The following is an 18,120-nucleotide window of genomic DNA, read 5'->3' on the forward strand; positions in this document are numbered from 1 at the left end:
ACCCCAGCCCTTCCCCCCCATACCAGCTGGGCAGTGCCCCCCTTGGCGCACTGCGCCACAGTCCCATTGGGAGTTGGGTGGAACTTGATTCTGTCTCCCCTTCAATTTGTGGTACTGAGCAGGGACTTGGGGCCTGTCATAGGATCCTCCAGGACCAGTTGGTGGCTTACAGGCCTCTTGGCCCATGGCACGTTGCTGGGTGACATGTAGACCCCGCGGTTCCCTCTTTTGGATAATGACACTGAGTCCAGCGACCTGCCCGGTGAGCTGCCAATGACCTCGTCATGCAGGGGGACTGCCTGATTGCCTTGGCCTGGGTCCCTCAAACCAAGCAGCACTGGGAAGCGCTAGGGAACAGGGTCCCCTTCCATCAGGGCTGGAGCGAGGCAGACTCCGGGGTCAGGGTGGGACCAGGTTCCCTTGGAGCAGTGCAGGGAGCAGGGCACTGGGGCGAGGAGAGAATCGGTGCTGGCTGAGGGCTGCACAGGTTACTTGTGGGCAGATCTGTGTTTGGCAAATCTGTGGCAATCACTGTGTGTGTGCTTGTGTGCGCCTGGCGACTGCGAGCCTGCGTGTGTATCTGGGGAGGCCCAGCCTGCCGGTGGCTGCTCTGTAGCTGGCTCTCCCGTCTGGGGATCCGTGCCTGGTAGCCCAGACCCGGCCTCTTCTCTCCTGCCAGCCCTGCTGCTCTTCCTGGTCTAGTCACTGGATGGCCTACGCCCTGAAAAGGCCCCTGGTTTAAATGTCAATACCTCCTCCACGCAGAGCATGGGACGTGTGGCTTAGCAGGCCCCTCCTGTCCGCCCGGGTTGCTGCCAGTCTGGGTGGCACCCGAAGCCGGGGGGGGGGGAGGGCGAGGAGGGAGCCCCTCTGCAGCAGCCCTTCATGCTCAGATCCAGACCGAGAGTCAGTCCCATTCCAGTGCGCAGCCTGGCCCCAGTTTGCCATGGGCCCTCGAACGTGGGGGTGGTGGCTCCAGGCAGGCATGTCACGGAGCCTGGGAAGCACCCACGGGGGTCCTGCCCCAGCTGGGCCCCTTATCTGCCTGCATCCACCCGGTGAGGTGGGGTGTGCCCACAGTCAGCTCCCTCCTGGGTTGGGCCCCACGTCACTCCCTTTGTGGAGCCAGGAGGTAGCTCGTTCTGGCTAGGGTCGGTGTGTAGGGTGGCCTTGACTCCCTGGCTTTGTTCCCTAATGCTCCCAGCCTCACCAGGCTCCCAGCCCTCTCCCCTAGTGTCTGGGCTCGGGCAACCCTTGACCAGGAGTCACTCTCGAGGGCTCTGGGTGGGCACCAGGCCTCCCTCCTGCCCAGCAAGGCAGCAGTGCGTGTGCAGGAGGGAGGTGAGGCTGCCTCTGCCGTTCCCTTTGCTGCCTGGAGAGTCGCGGAACAAAGCCCCTGAGGCCCACTCCGCTGGCTCCTTCCTTCCTCCTCTCGTCCACCGGCCACTCCCTCGCAGTGAACGGAAAACACGACACTGGGAGCTGGCCAGGTCTCTGCAGCTCCCAGGAACGCCCTATGCTGTGACCTTTGGGAGAGCCCCTGCTTAGCTGACAGCTGGGGCCCAACGTGGCCTCAGAATGAGCCCTTGGGCAGGGGAAGGACCCCAGTGGGCATTTCCAGAGGGCCCTCAACAGCTCTGCCGCCCAGCAGTCAGGGCAGAGTCTGCCACAGGGGATGGAGGGTCTTCAGGCTGGGCCCAGCCTGTGGCACCCCATGTCCCACCCAGTTCTGAGAGCAGGGTTCCCTGCTGGCACCTGGCTCCTCCCAGAGCCTCGGGCCAAGGTGATGAGGGGAGTAAATGCTGCTGCTATCAACCCTTGTGCAGGTAGCTTGCTCTGGGGTGTGCAGGCCTGCAGCAATGGCAGGGTGCAGGGGCCCAGAGAGGGCAGAACGGGCCAGGTACTGGTGCTCTGCCCTCCTCATCGGGCACATGGATTCCCCCACCCCGAGGGAACCCGGGGTCCATGCCCGCGTGGCCACTGCACTGAGGACAGGAACAGGCTCCAGCTCCCAGGCAGCTGGTGGCAGCTGCAGCCCAGATGGAACATTTGGGGAGTCGCCGCTCGCCGCAGTGCCTCAGCCCAGCCCAGCCCCGGCCCTCAGACAGTGCCACGCACAGGTCAGTCACCTCACCCCCACCCCGTCTGCCAATGCGCCAGGCTCTGGCTGGGAGGGCAACGCTGCCCCCTAGTGACCAGTGCACCCCAGTGCTACCAGCTGTCCCTGATGGGAGAGAGCAGCTCCCTGGATTCCTGTCCCTGCTGTACTCCCCATCCCAGGGGTGATCTGGAGGCCTGGTGGTGGCAGAAAAGGAGCCAGGTGGCAGGGAGAGGGCTGAGAGGCACCAGAGGCATGGAGCTGTGAGCACCAGAGGCTGTGGGGAAGAAGCAGGGTGACTCTGGAACCACCCAGGGGAATCCTAGGCCTTTGGGGCACCCGGTCGGGGATGAGGCCTCGCTGGGATGGACATGCCCGGTGCAGGGAGCGTGGGGACTCGGCCCATTCCAAGCACCCGGAGGGGCCATCCCTCCCAATGCCAGTCACTGAGAGCAGCAGGTTCCCCTCCCGCAGGGCACCAGGGGACTCTGTGAGAGGGAATGAAGCAGGTGTGGCTTCATGAGAGGAAGGCTAGGAAGGAATGGTGAACAAGCGAGGGGCCCAAAGGCACCTGGATGGGTGTGGGCAGAGCTGGCGGGATCAGTTTGAAAAGTGCCCACCCGTGACCCTGCCATTCCTCCTCCCCATGATGGCAGCTGTCCCGTCACGTGGGATAGGGCAGTTAGACAGAGAGACAGTAAACACCCAATAGAGAACAGTCTGCCAGTGGCCCAAGAATGGAACTGCTGTGCGGCTGGGCACGTAGGCCCCAGCCCTGTTCCTGCAGCCAGGCCTCTGGGATGGGGCTGGGAACTGCTGCAGCTGCATTTCCAGCCTGGCCAGGACGAGAGAAAAAACTGAAATCTGATGAGAAACCCTCTTCCCAGGATATTCACAAGCTGGTTTCTAACCCCAAGATGCTTGTCAGCTCACTGATGTGCCAGGCTCCAGCTGCCTCTCCCAAGTTATGAGACTGATGCTTGGCACAGTCACCCCACATGCCCACAGCCAGGGCCCCACTCCTCGCCTGCAGCTCTGGAGTACCCGGTCTGCGCTGAAGCCTGAGGCACATGTCCAAGCGCCCCACAAGGCTGAGCCGCCTCATGGCCCTTCCAGGGCAGCTTTAGGTGCAGATCTCAATGCTCTGCACAAATACGCATGTATCCTCACGCTGCCCCCGAGCAGTCGATCCCGTCCCCGCTGTGGCCCAGGGAAACTGAGGTAGCAAGAGGGGATGGGACGTGCCCAAGATCGCAGAGCAGGGCACAGACCCCTGACGTCCCGGCTGCCAGGCTGGGGCCCTGCACAGCTCTGTACAGACCGTCCCACCCACCTCCCGCAGCCATAGCTCCCGCTCCCCTCCGCCCCACCAGGCCCAGCGTCCACCCCCCGCAGGGGCCACCCCCCAGTGCCGGGAGCTTTCAGGGAACGCAACTGGGCCCTGAGGCGTTGCCCGCTGGGCTAGGGCCACCCAGCCGGCCCGAGTGACCAGGAGGCCTTGAGTTCCCCCCACCCCCAACCTGGGGCGGAACGGACCCTGCCCGGAACCTTCCTTCGAGGCTGAGGGAGGACCGGGAGCCCATGCGGCGGACCGGAAGTCAATGAAGAGAACCGGAAGTCGGTGGTGCCGCGGTTCCGGGTTCGCGGGGCGGCGGCGATGAGCTTTGAGTGGCCCTGGCAGTACCGGTTCCCCCCGTTCTTCACGTGAGTCCCCGGGACCGGCCGCTGGCCCGGCCCCCCCGGAGCCCCCCGGCCCCTCGGAACCGCCCCCGGGCCCCGCACGAGCCCCCCGGCCCCTCGGAACCGCCCCAGGAGCCCCCCGGAACCGCCCCCCGGAACCTCCTCGGAACGGGCCCCGCAGGAGCCCCCCGGAACCGCCCCCGGGCCCCCAGGAGCCCCCCGGAACCGCCCCCCCGAACCGCCCTCAGGAGCCCCCCCGAACCGCCCCCCGGAACCCCCTCGGACCCCCCCGGCCCCTCGGAAGCACCCCCGTTCCCCTGGGACCGTCCCCCCGGGACCGCCCCCAGGAGCCCCCTCGGAACCGCCCCCGGCCCCCCAGGAGCCCCCCGTGCCCTCAGAACTGCCTATGGGCCCCCCAGGAACCCCCCCGGGCTGACGGGGTCCCCCTGAATGTCCTCTGCCAGCCCTGCACCGGGCAGGCCCCTCCCACCCTTTGAGCCCCCCCCCCCCCCCCGCCCGTGCCAGAATCGGGCGCTGCGCCCGTGGATCTGGCCCCTGCCCGGTGCTGGGGCCCGCGTTACACGTCCCTGTGGCGTGTGCATGGACCCAGGGCTGAATGGCACCCTGGGCGAACTTGCATTTTGGTGGCCATGGTCCCCCATGGGTTCCCCACCGCCCCCTGCCCTGTGCCCCCCGTCACTCCTACCCCTGCACCTCTCTCCTGAGCCGCTCGATCTGTGCGACGGGGGACTGAGTTCCGGCCAGTGGAGCAGATTGTGAACTGGCCACAGCCTGATTCGTGTCCTGCGGAGTGTCCCTGGCCCTCTCCGGCAGTGAGAGCGTAGCACGGGCTGATACAACTCCGCGTACCAGCCAGGTGGTATCTGGAGTGGGGGTAGGTGTCAGGAGCGCTGCTGGAGGCTTGCCTCGGGATTCATCTGTTGATGTAGTTGCTGTTTGTTAACGCTTCAGGTCCCACCAACATTATGGCAAGGGTTGCATGTAGGAGTGGCCTGTCTGGCTGCATTTGTCACCCACTTACACCTCTTTAAGCCCAGATCTTGCTGTGCCTGGAACCAGATGTTGACCTGGAGCACCTCTGGGTTTGTTTCTAGATTGCAGCCCAATGTGGACACCCGGCAGAAGCAGATGACAGCCTGGTGCTCCTTGGTTCTGTTGTACTGTCGCCTCAACAAGCAGTACACAATGACGGTCATGGAGGCCCAAGAAAGCCCACTTTTCAACAACAGGAAGCTGCAACGTATCCTTCACTCCCATGCTGTTTCCTTGCCCAGGTTGCTGTGGTGGCTTTAATGCAAACTAGGGCTGTCAATTAATTGCAGTTAACTCATGCGATTAACTCAAAACAATTAATTGCAATTAAAAAAATTAATCACAATTAATCACAGATTTAACCACACTGTTAAACAATAGAATACCAATTGAAATTTATTAAATATTTTTGCTGTTTTTCTACTTTTTCATATATATTGTATTCTGTGTTGTAATTGAAATCAAAGTGTATATAATTTTTTATTACAAATATTTGCACTTTAAAAATGATAAACAGAAGAAATAGTATTTTTCAATTCACCTCATACAAGTACTGCAGTGCAATCTTTGTCCTGAAAGTGCAGCTTACACATATTTGTTTTTGTTACATAACTGCTCTCAAATATCTTGCAGTGCCGGCTACAACAGTGCCACAAGAATGCCTCTTCTCACTTTCAGGTGACATTGTAAACAATAAGTGGGCAGCATTATCTCCCGCAAATGTAAACAAAGTTGTTTGTCTGAGCAATTGGCTGAACAAGAAGTAGGACTGAGTGGACTTGCAGGCTCTAAAATTTTACATTGTTTTATTTTTGAATGCAGTTTTTTTGTACATAATACTACATTTGTAAGTTCAACTTTCATGATAAAGATATTGCACTACAGTACTTATATTAGGTGAATTGAAAAATACTATTTCTTTTGGTTTTTTTACAGTGCAAATACTTGTAATCAAAATAAAATAAAATAAGGTGAGCACTGCACACTTTGTATTCTGTGTTGTAACTGAAATCAATATATTTGAAAACGTAGAGAACATCCAAAAATATTTAAATAAATGGTATTCTGTTACTGTTTAACAGTGTAATTAATCGTGATTAATTTTTTTAATCGCTTGACAGCCCTAATCTAAAGCAATAGTTTGAGGTGGATTTTACTATCTCTGTAAAGCATGTTAGGTTAAAAAGCAATCGGTAACTGCTGGAGGGGAATCCTGGAGAACAGTTTGGGTTGGGACCAGGGTGTGCTGAGTGGCGCAGTTCCCTGCAGTAGTAGATGGCTGCTCTGTCCAGGACTCCATGAATACAGCGAGGGACTCTCAGTTACTTCTGGTACTTACAGAGCAGAACTGTTTGCAAGATGCACATTCTTCCAGGTCAACAGCTCTGCCCCTTGGCCCCGGACCAGCAGGCTCATTCCTGTTGTTAGCACTGCAGCATTAGGCAGTAAATAACCCTGGCCTGCCAGGGGCTTTCCCTGAACAAGCGGCAGCCCTAGTTTGAGAACCACTGCTCTATGCAGCAGACAGGAGGCAGGCCCTTGATCCAGAGCAGCTTGGCCAGGGGCGGCTACATTTGGGGTGGGATGGAGGGTGCAGGAGCAGCAGAGGCTGCAGATGGCAATGGAGCAGGAGGTGGGAGGAGGGGCTCCCCTGTTGCAGAGGAATCACTTGGCTGGTCCAGCCGCCCCCTTACAGCTCAGGTTGTCAGTCCACCCTCTCTAAATGCTGCCGCTCACCTGCCTGGCTGCCTCCATAAGCCCAGCTGGGTCTCAGCAGGTCAGGTGAGAGATACCACGCAGTGCACCTCTGAGTTGTGCAGGGTGCCCCCGTGAGCATGGCGCTCTGGGTGAGGTTCTCCTTTGCCTACCCCTAAGGCTGACCCTGCCCCCTTCCCTCACTTTCATCCAGCCTGCCCTGTATTTGTCATGTGCTGCCATCCACCCCAGAGATGGCTGCATTTTGATGGGAATGTGGTTTTTGGCTTGTACGCGGTTTGTGAGGCACAGTGGAATCTTCAGTGATGAAAGCTGCCATGGAAATGTTACGTGGACTTATTATTTTAGAGCTTTGCTTATTTCAGTTATTTAGAACTGTGTCAGGGCATGCTTTGCTTTCGGTTCCTTCCCCCAACCAGTTTCTGCTGTGAACAGTGTTAGAGATGGTCACACAGCTGACATCATCCTCTGAGCTTTGTCTGTACTGCTAAATTGCACTAAATGTTTCCTTAACTCAGAACCAGGGAAACTCCCCATGGAATCCATACAAGTTGTACTAGAAGAACTCAGGAAAAAAGGTGGGTGAAAATCTCTGCTGAATTGTCTGTGACTGTTCATGTTGCCTGTGCGGGGTGCGTCAGCAAGACCTGTGTCTAATTTCCCTCCAAGTGCTGAGAGTCTGGCTGTGTGACTGTCCCAAAACACTCTGGGCATGGACTGTACCACTCCTATTGGAATCTCCCTGAGTTCTGGTTGTTTTTCACTGTTGTCTCTGTTTTCAGAGCTCCTTGTCCATTTCCTTATGCAGCATTGCAAGCTGCTGCACAGGGAGAGGGAGAGTCAGGCCCAGAGGCAGGAAAGATTTTTTATTTGAATGTGGGGGTAGGTAGGAAGCCGGTGTGAGTGACAGGATGGGGTAGAGATGGAGCTACATACATACATAGCATCCACCTGTAATGAGGTGTCATTCTTGATTTGGGGCCCTGTGGTAAATACACCCTTTCCATTGCGTTTCAGGGAACCTAGAATGGTTAGACAAGAACAAATCCAGTTTCCTGATCATGTGGCGAAGACCAGAAGAATGGGGAAAGCTCATCTATCAGTGGGTGAGGCCACAGAAGCTTTGATACCATGGCCCAATTTCTGTGTGTGGGGGGCAGCTGTCATTTCAGACTCGCCGCAAAAGGATCTGAACTGAGTTGCTGATTTGACGTCTCACCCGCAACCAACCCTTTCTAACTGCCAGTCCCACAGGCGGATGGACGCTGCCAGACAGTCTGGCTTGTGATTTGTGAAAAATGCAACTGTCAAATGATGGGGCCCTGATTTCCCACTGCCTTTAACTTTGCGGGTCCCATTTCCCTCTGCTGCAGAGGGGTGTAGGGATCGCTGCAGTGGTGCACACCTTACATTGTGTAAAAAGCTGTGATTTGGAAGTGAATACACTGTTCACACCCATCTCCTTGTGAGTGTGGGTGAGAGTTCAGTAGTGAGGACAAAGCTACTGTTGCAGTCCCCTTCATGACACAAGTTCTCATTGTAAAACTCATTGTCAGAGTTGGAGAGAAGGAATAAAGGATGGTGGGACAGCGACAGGGGTTAGACTGCTTTCTCCACAGTCAAATCTCCTTGTTTGAGGAGTTAGTTTGTGTGCCCAGTAAATACTGACTGGGTTCTACTCCATTGAAATGAAGATCCGGCAGAGATCAGTGCTGGGAATATTAACTGTTTGTAAGACACATAAGTGAAATTCTCTACGTTGCTCTTGCTTTTCCAGGTGTCTAAGAATGGCCTGACCAACTCTGTATTCACACTCTACGAGCTGTCTAATGGAGATGACACACAGAATGAAGGTAACTCACATCACATGTGTTCTGGGGCTGCTTTCCAGAGCACATCAGTACTATAAGAATAAATAATTTGTACTGCCAGGTGACAATTTTAATGGTGAAATTCTTTACAATTGCTTGTAGTTGCTGCATGCTATCTCTGTATTTTGGGGCTCACACTGATCACCACTGAGAAGCGGGTCTGTAAGGTTTTTTCGCTACCCACCCCAAGATCTCCGTATCATTAATGTGTTATCCCTGCCTGTCACCGAGCCTCTCTCCCTTCACCATAGCAAAGCTCTGTCCTCGTGTTCCTCTGGCTCCAGGGGGGTTGTTTTTTCTTCCTTGTGAGATCTGCCTGACTCCCTTGCAGCTTTCAGGTCTCTGCTGAAAGCTGCATTATCTGTTCCTTCTCTGTTTAACAGCACCCAGCTTCTCTCTTTCTGACTTGGCAGCAGTGGCTTGAATTAATTGTGCTCTTCGTTACACTCTTGGGTCTGTGAAAGGTGCTCCGTAAGGCACCTCCTAGTTTGCCATCATAAGTTGCAGACTGTGTTGGTTTTGAGGTGTGATTCTTGTGGCTTCTATTGACTGAGAATGTTTCATCCTTCCCTAGAGTTCCATGGCTTGGAAGAGTCCATGTTGCTTCGTGCCCTGCAAGCCTTACAACAAGAGCATAGGGCTGAAATTATCACACTCGACGACGGCCGAGGCGTCAAGTTCTTTTAACAGGCACACCCTCCCTTCCCATCTCCTCTGACTGTTAAAGTGTTTCTAGCTTGAAAGGTTCAGTCTTGAGGCCTGGAATCGAGCAGTGACTGGAAGCAGCTGCATATTCTGGCTTTCTTAAGGCAAGGAGAAGCTGTGAAGCCTTCTGAAGACATGACTTTTTCTTAGAAATCTTCAGAGATCTTCTGTCTTTCTCTTCTTCCTGTTGATTCTGTTTATCTGAGGGGTTAAAGCAGCTCTGGGTAGATTCAAGGGGAACCACTCCAGGACTGATGCAGAACCACTCCAGTTATTGACCCTAGTTCCCTTGAAAGTAGCTGAAGAGCAGGCACTGGCAAGCCAATCGCATGGCTCTTCAGCTGGTGGCTGGTTAGTTGAGTTTGGCTTTCAAAGGGCAGATCTTTCACCCCTGTTCCGGTCACAGAGTCAGGCTCTGCAGCCTGCAGAGTGCGATGAGCAGAACCACTGAACCGGTGACAGCTTTTGAGTTATAAAATATCTCAGCAGAAGAACGAGAGGTGCTCACTGTGAAGCAGGCGGCACCGGGTGTGGTGGGGGTGGGTGCCTGGGAATTAATTTGGCATAATTAAAAGAAGGTGTATTTATAGAGCAGCACTGGGTTGTTTTTTTTTTGCTTCATTGCTAATGAAACTGAGGGTTGCTTTTCTGTCAGGTTAGTGGCCTTACATTGTAATTCTGCGTTGAAAAGGCTGTGAAGATGGCAGCCTTCTGGGGAGAGGGGAAGGATTCCCAGCAAGTCTCTCTCGTGGTCTGTCTTTGTAAGTGAAAAGATGTCTCTTCTAACTGCCAGCCCCACAAACAGTCTGGGCTCTTCCAGCCTGTGTCCTAGGGTGTGCAGCCTGTGGCTAGAGGGATTGAGCGGGTGTGACAGGGCTGCTCTGTAGCAGTGATGGGTAGTGGGAGGGAACAGTTCGGTGTTCAGACCCTCTGCCCTGGTGACGATGGGTGAAACAGCAAGAGCTCAGCTTGATTCTGCTGGACAAGTCTTAGCTGTATTTTCTGGGGCAGCACGGGACAGTTTGTCCTTCCCTGCCCTTGTCTAAGCGGTGTTGGGCACTGATTCAGCTGCAGCCCTCGCTGACACCCATTGTCAACAGCAGGTAATTTTCAGTGCTGAGAAGGTGCTAGAGCCCAGCCTGAGTTTGTGGGGCTGGTGGAGAGAAAACCCTTCTGCCTTGTAATGGGAACTCGTGACTTGGAGTCAGTGGTACACGCACCCTCAGTGCACGTGCTGTCCTCCTCACAGGGGGCTGTGGTGTGACACCCCGGCTCTGGGGCTGTATTTTACTGCTGTCCTGAGTGCTGCTTTGCTGGTAGGAGGTCTGGCTCCTGTAACCTAGGCTCAGAGGAAATAGCTCTGGCCTCATTCCTCTGCACCAAGCCGGGCCGGTTTACACAGGGCTAATGTGGTCTCCAGTCCTGTCTGGAGCTGATCATCTCTCTGCAAGGACTTTACTGGGCTGTGAATAAAGAGCAGGATAACACAGTGCCCTGACGTCCCCCGCCCCCAGCAGCCAGGATGGCTTGTTTTTTTGACAATTAAAGCCTTAAACAATTGGTTTGACGAGCCATAACCGTAACCCTTTGCTTCCCAGTGCTGCCTCGTTGTTCCTTTCTCATGTCGGGGGTTTTGACTGGCTGTTTTGACAAAGTGGATTGTGACTCCTTATTTAAGGCACTGATGTGTGGGCATGGTGCTCTCATGTGACTTGCCACCCACCCCATCACATCTCCCCTGAAACTGACAGAGAGGCAGCTGAGGCTAGGAAACCTCTTGGTCTGTTTCCCTAAGTGCTCACAGTTTCCATCTCCCCGCAGGTGATGCAAATACTGAGCAAAAATAGTTACCCTTCAGCCGGAGCCTGGTAATGAATGGGTAAGAAAAACAGACCTGAGCCCACCCTCGTCTGTGAACCGCACCAAGAGTCACTGTGCTGGGGGCTGGCGCCCTGTGTTGGCGTCTCTGGCTCCCGTCTGGACAGAGCGGCAGTGGGTGGTTGTGCTCTAGAGCATCAATTGAACAAGTCTGGTTTGTTTGTCCCAGCAGAGGGAGCCAGTGCACTCCTTGCGGAGCCTGTATCCCTCAACCAGTGCCTCCAGCCGCGCACTGCCCTAGGACAGTGCCCCAGCTCACTATTCTTTGGTTCAACACGTTTTCTCATTGGCTTCCAGCCCTCTCCCACGCTGTCTGCAGACCAGATGTGTGCCAGTGAAGATCTCTACTTCAGGGTCGGCTTTGGTTCCTCCCTGTTCTCCCCTCACATCCAGGCTCCTACCAGTCTCTGCTGTTTGCCCTCTCTGTCCTCACAGCTCATGCTGTAGCTTCTGTGCCCTTCCCCTCTCCAGCCCCTGTGCCCCCCTCTCTCCGCTCCCTTCCACACACTGCAGCAAAGGTTCTCTTCCTCGGTGGCTCTGTGCATGGACGGCCCCGGCTAACCCACCTGCCTGTCGTGGGGATGGTACCAGCAGTGTTACAACCCTTCCTGCCTGTGACCCTGAGCTGTGAGTCTTTAACAAACAGGCCCAGGGTGTTTGTGTGTCTTTCCTGTTCACGTGGCTCAGACCTGCTCTGGGTCTTGCATTCCTGCTAGAGTTACCTTCCCTATATGTACCCTTGCTCTCCATGACTGAGTATATGTTCTTAATTAAACATGCTGCTGCCTCAGGAAAGAGCTGATGTGGCTTTAGATAACCCTGTAGCCAGCACGCTGTATTACCTTTTGTCCGGAGTGCTCTGACACCCCTTCCCTGCCCGGGTCCAGTCTCCCAGCTAGCTAGTTGCTCTGTGGGAGGAGGAGGAGGAACAACATCCCTTTTTTTCCCTCCCAGGATGACAGAGTAACCAGGCCACCCCACAGCCTTGGGGGAGCGGGAGCTTCCCCTCCATCACATCCAGTCAGCTCTAACCTGGATGGCGAGTTCCTTGGGGCAGGGACTGTCTATATTCTCTCACCAAGGCCCTGCCCAGTGGGGGGCTGTATGGAAATGTCCATATTGCGACCAGCTGCCCGTCCTGTGGAGGAAGGACTGGGCTGTCTGAAGGGGCCAGGTAGAGCAACATTGTGCATGGTGTGGTCTTGTGACTAAAACTGCTGTGGCCAGCTGGGGCCGCCATGTCCACCAGAGCCCAAAGAGCCTTGCTGGCCACTGCCTGTCCTTGCAGGATCCCAATGGTGCGACTGCCAGCCATGGCAATGCAAACGGCGCCGGCATCGGGAGGGGTAATAACCAGGCTTTTTATGGTCATCAGACATTGTTTGGCATCCTTATCTGCGTAGCCATTCTGGGTTGGAAGCCCTGAGGTGCTGTGTGCAGCTGGAGGGGTTCTTGTACAAGTGCCAGGAGGGAAATAGCTGTGATTGCCGGGCCGCTAGCTAGGTGAGAGCCGTGTCTCCGGAGCGCCTCGCAAACAGCAGCTGAGCCACTCAGCCAAGCCAGGGGTGAGACCGGCGTTTGGCTTCCCCGGCTACCTGTTTTCTCCACCTTCTGTGCTGTGTCTGACACCAGACTGCAAGCTGTCTGGGGCAGGAGTGGTCTGTACCACACACACACAATGGGGCCCTGATTCTTGCCTGGGGTTCTCAGGGGATACCACTCCCGCCAGCTGGATTGACGTGGGTTGTTCTCTGGCCTGGGTTACACAGGAGGTGAGACTAGATGGTCCCCTCTAGCCTTCACATCTATGGAAAACATCATTGTCATTTCCAGAGAGGGCCTGGAGAGCAGAGGCTAGCCCATGGTCACACGGGAGGGAACAGAACCCAGGCGTCCTGACACTCTGGACCGGCTCTAACCAAAAGACTCCACTCCCTCCCCTTCATATTTCTTCACAGCCAAGGAAGAACTCCAAAGATCTTCTGTATGTAAAGCAAAGGAATTGGTACACAGGGAAAGTACAACCTCCGCCCCTCAGCTCGGAGGAAGGAGAACTGCCGTGTGTGTGCTGCAGGCCAGGGTTGGGAATAAAGCACAAGTTGGGGGGTGCTGTCAAATGGAGCGGGAAGAAGGAAAGAGCGAAGCTTGAAGAATCACAGCGCTTTCACCTTGGGCTTTGCCAGAAAAGTGTCAGAAAGTTGCCCAAAGAGGCTTCTGCTTCCCTGGGCTAGAAAAGAGAACCAGGAGCGGGCAGATAACAGGCAGCCAGTTCCAACAGCCCTGCTGCGGAAACCTACACTCAGTTGTAGTTGAGACAAGATGGAAAGGAGACCTCCCCGCTGGTCCATGGCAGGAGGGTACTCTGTGTGCACAGGGGTTCAGTGGCTGACACCGAGGCAGGGAGCTGTGTAAAGCCCAGCTGTGCGGAGCCTGCTGGGTGGGTGTGGGGGATGGTTGCCGGGTAGGAGAAGCAGTGGGATCAGGTTTCACCCATTCCCACTGTAGTGACACAGGAGTCTGGACTCCCACTCTGCAGCAGCAGCCACCTGGGATAGGGGCCCCACACTGAGACTCAGCTGTGTGGGGCCTGTTTGGAGCCTCCCTGTTCACACTGTGGGGCACTGTCCCAGCCAGGAGGGTGCACTGCTCCCGCACTGAGCCCTGGCTGGCCCTTTGGACGCTCCCAGGGCAGTGGCTTGTCAGATTCCAGCGGAGGCTCTGCTACTGCGCCAAGGGTTGGGGTTAGGCAGGTCTCTCTGAGCTGATCAGGTGCCCTGCAGATCTGAGATCACAGCTGCAGCTGGTCACACTGATTACAGATTATGTCTTCTGCAGTTTCCACAGTATGCATCCGATGAAGTGAGCTGTAGCTCACGAAAACTCATGCTCAGATAAATTGGTTAGTCTCTAAGGTGCCACAAGTCCTCCTTTTCTTTTTGCGGATACAGACTAACACGGCTGTTACTGTGAAAACTGATTACAGGCTAATTGGCCTGGGGAAGGTGGAGCGTAAGGGGCCCTGGGCTGAGATAAGGGCACTATCAGGCCATGCACACCCAGTTCAGACCTGCTCATGGGGGAGGAAAGAAGCTTGGGGCTTTTTTTTAAATGTCGTCGGTGTCGTTTCAGTTTGATCAATTCTGACCCCTTGTCTCTGGGGAGTCCTGAGTCTGGGTACGTGTGCTTTGGGGGACTGATTGTACATAAGATTAGGACTGGAGCTCCAGGAGGAAAGTGACCTGCATCACACCAGGAGCTGAGAACAGGAAGCTGAGAACTCCCGCAACCAGGTCACTGAAAACACATGGTTCCCTTAAAAAGAAAAGGAGTACTTGTGGCACCTTAGCGACTAACAAGTTACTATCCTTGTCAGGAACTCAGGGCTCTGGGACTCCTCTCAAGCAGGGGGTGGCATCACCATGCCCCTAACGCAGAGCAGGGAGCACGCCCTGCCAGGAAGCAGCAGCATGAGGCAGGCATGACACTGCATGTTGCCTGGGTAGGCGAGTGACTCTGCTGTGGATGTGCTGCGCAGCTGGGACCTTCTTGAATTTTTCTGATCGTGCCCAGTTCTCCTGACATCCTGAGTCTTGTGCTGTTCTGCTCCGTCTGCCTTGTGAAAGGGTTCAGCTGAGCCCTGGGATTTGAGGCCCTTCTCAGCAGTGTGGTTAATTTTGAGTTTTTAATGGGATCTGTCCACCCCAAGATACACACGGCAGGGCCCAAAGCCTTCCCTATATGTGCAGAGGCTGGGGCAAGCCCAGGATGCTACCCTGCCAGCGCCAGTCCAGCCAGATATATGGTTCCCCAGAGCGTGTAGTTGATTGAAACGTGCGACCCAGTCTTGCGCAGGGGAGGCCTAGGGACCATGACCAGATGCTGAGAGGCGCTGAGTTCAGTAGGTGCTCAGTCCTCCTCCCTGCTCAGCCCCTTTGCAGCCCCTCCGTCTCCCTGCCATGAACTCTGAGCTCAGAGGAGGTGGGTTCTGGCAGCACGGGCTGGAGCTAATAAGCGAGAGTGGAGCGCTCAGCAGAGCAGCGTTCCCTTTGATTCGTGACCTCATCCCCTAGGAGAGTGACTGCCCAGCTGGCAGCCGAACACATCGGAAAATAGATTAGGTTGCTTCATTAGAGCGGGCCGTCAAAGAGCAGGGCCGGCACCAGCAGCAGGGGCCACAGAAATGTCACCCTGATAAGACCCTGCGTGGTGTGTACAATCCCTGAGCTCTAGGGACCAGCTCTCCATGAAGGGCTGGGAGTTTGTATTCTCAGCCCACGTCGGACTCCCACATGGTGCCCCAGGGTTAGGTCAAGAGGAGGTGGCTGGAAGGCGCCTGTCTCCGCCGTGCAGCAGCCATGCCCCTTTCAGCTGTGGCGAGTATGGGGCTGGAGTCTGAACTCTTTGCGGCATGATGGGACAATGCCAGGGCAAACTCCCTTTGCCTAGTCCCTCTGCCAGCATGACTCCTCCTCCTTGGGTGGGAGAGGGGTGTTCATCCTCCATGCTCATCAGGGCTTGGCCCCTCTGCTGAGGCTGCTGACAAGAGGCCTGGCCCCAGAAGCGGCTTTTGTGATGGGGACACCTGGCTGCCAGAAGCTGAGCTGAGGTCCCCAGGCGACTCAGTGCATACGGACTCCTGAGCCCCAGCAGCTCCAAATATGGCCCAGTGACCTGGAGGCAAAGAGGTCTGGTGCCCCCATGCCAGCCCTGCCCTCCAGCGTTAACACGGACATCCTGTTAGCTCTGAAGCTGACAACGTATCCCAGGAACTCAAATGCCAGGTGAGCTCCCGGTTTTCCACCTGGTCATCAAGCCCAGGCTCTGTGCAGCCTTCTAGACCCGCGCTGGGTTTGGTCCCATTTCCATGCACTGGGCCAAGCCCCATAGCTTATATAACAAGGCTCTCCGAAGGCTTGGTGGGGGTGTCGGTGCTGAGAAGGGAGAGAGGAGAGGAAATCTGCTTTTCCTCTGCCTGGGGTGTCGGACATCTGTGCCAGAACGGGTGGTGCGGCCGGACGAGCAGCACAAGGGGCCGTGCTGCGCCTGCGCCATTGGGAGGTGGCAGCAGTCCCGGGCGCGCCGGGTTTCTCTCACAGAGGGTGGAGTTCTTTCCCCATGTTATTTTGGAAGCCATTGGCTTGCACCACTTGGTGCCAAGCTCAATATCCCCCAGCCACATGTTCTAGTGTCCCTGTCTCTGAGCTGCAGAAAAAGCCGCACCCTACCTGTGTACGTCAGGCTGAGGATCCCTGGCTTTGCTAAAAGCCTCCGCCAGGACAGGAGAAGAGTGAAAGCAATTACTGGAAACTAAGCCGGGAACTTTACACACCTGACATATGCTGCAGGAGCAGGGAAGCTGCAGCCTCATTCCCGCAGCTTTGCTGGGCCCTAGAGGGGAAGGTAAAGCTTGGATCAGGCATGCTGCTTCCTCTGGCTGCCCTTCACTGCGGGCAAACACCCGACTGGCTTTGTGCCCAAACGGGTATTTGGCAAGTGAATTCACTGGGAAGGGAAGTCGGGCCAATGCCTGTCTGAATGCTCCACCATGGGAGCTGTGTGACCCGCAGGGACAACCTACCCCCTCGGGGTGGATCGCTAGAAAAATGTCATCTCCTGTTCCCTCCTGTGCAGAGAGAGCACACATCATTCTGCAGAGATGAGCACCCAGGTGTGTGGTCTGTCACAACCAGGCCCCCGCTCCGCCATAAGAACATAGCGTTTGCCAGACCGGATCAGCCCATTGGTTCAATGGCTCTGGCTTCAGAACACAGCAACCCCCTCCTCCCCTGACTTGGGCATTGCTGAGCGGGCAGCTATTCCACCCAGCCATGTTTCTGCAAGCTGCCTGTGCCCGTTCTCCCAGCAGCCTGTGCCCCTGGGGAGCAGAGGGGTGGGCTGATTTCTTCTCCCAGCTCACACACCCAAGCTACGTTAGCAATTTTCAAGCAAGGAGAGAGAGTGGGTCTCAACAAAGAGGGTGCTGGGGGGAGAAGTCATGCCCAATCCACTTGTTCGCTGAGCAGGGGGGAGGTGATGCTATCAGGAACCCGCCAGTATTCAGGGGATTTGCAGTTTGATCCCAGACCTATCCAGGGCCTCTGCAGAAACAACATTTCATTAAATGTTTCTTGACACCCCCCCACCCCCCCATCCCCCGCCCCCCAGTTAAGGGGATTTGCAGTGCTGCACATTGACTAGTGCTGGGTTATAAACTTTAGCTGCTGCTCCAAGGATCTGTGTATAATGTCCTGGAAATGTGGGTTTAGTGGCTTTAATCTGAGTGGACGCTGCTGGGCTGAAATAGTTCCTCTTATCGTTTAGTAGAAACAATCTGACTTCAGGGGAAATACATTAATCTGAGCGACAATTGCTTTGTATTTTGTGTCAACAGCTCCACAGAACTGTTAAACAAACGGAGAGCACCTCCCAGTTTAACCGTAAAGGCAACAGGTGCTTGTCCGTATGCGAGATAAAGGCTGCTGGTCCAGGCCCTACACTTGTTAATAGCTCATAACTTAATGTCATTATTACACACTCACTTTGCTATTTTCACCAGTAGCTAAAGCAAAGCTGGCTGCCATGCTGAGGCAGCAGAGACAGACACAAGGGCAGGCCTTGAATCACAGCTGCATGAAGCAGGAGTCGGTTACAGCAACTTGCAAGAGAGAGGCGGCTGCTGCTTTCCAGTAAACATGATGCTCTGAAGCCTTGGGTTAAAAGCGGTAAGTAAATTACTAGATCAAGCACTTTGGTACAGCTCAATTACACCTGCGTCACCCCGCTGGCTGAGTCATTTCACACCGTACTGGAGAATGGATTGCAGGGAGCGAGCCTGGGAAAGCCAGGGGCTAGCTGGGACCCACTCTGACTTTCCCAGCTCTATAAGGAGAGGAGAGGCTGGGGTGGCATAAATTAAGCTCTCTGTAAAGCATCTGGTCTGATCAGGGCTGGCCCTAGACCAAATGGCGCCCTAGGCACGGAGCGTCTTCGGTGCTCCCCCCCACCCCACATTTGTTAAACTTCTGAATGTCTTATTTTTTGCTGCATTTGTAGCCCATTTCATGAGTTTGATGGATGATTTATCCCTGTCACATAAGATGATAAATTTACACACTAGGA

At 55.3% G+C, this 18,120-nt stretch overlaps 1 protein-coding gene across 1 annotated transcript; it reads left to right on the plus strand.

Moving 5' to 3' along the window:
• Positions 1 to 3,686: 3,686 nt before the first annotated feature.
• VPS25 (vacuolar protein sorting 25 homolog) lies at positions 3,687 to 10,683 on the plus strand. The gene is made up of 6 exons (XM_073325562.2): positions 3,687 to 3,802; positions 4,894 to 5,039; positions 7,072 to 7,125; positions 7,565 to 7,653; positions 8,325 to 8,400; positions 8,993 to 10,683. Exons 1-6 carry the CDS (start codon positions 3,756 to 3,758, stop codon positions 9,103 to 9,105), a joined length of 525 nt encoding a protein of 174 aa, XP_073181663.1. The 5' UTR covers positions 3,687 to 3,755; the 3' UTR covers positions 9,106 to 10,683.
• The last annotated feature ends 7,437 nt before the right edge of the window (positions 10,684 to 18,120 follow it).

The sequence above is a fragment of the Lepidochelys kempii genome, chromosome 27, assembly GCF_965140285.1.
Source record: "Lepidochelys kempii isolate rLepKem1 chromosome 27, rLepKem1.hap1, whole genome shotgun sequence".
NCBI classification, from domain to species: domain Eukaryota; kingdom Metazoa; phylum Chordata; order Testudines; family Cheloniidae; genus Lepidochelys; species Lepidochelys kempii.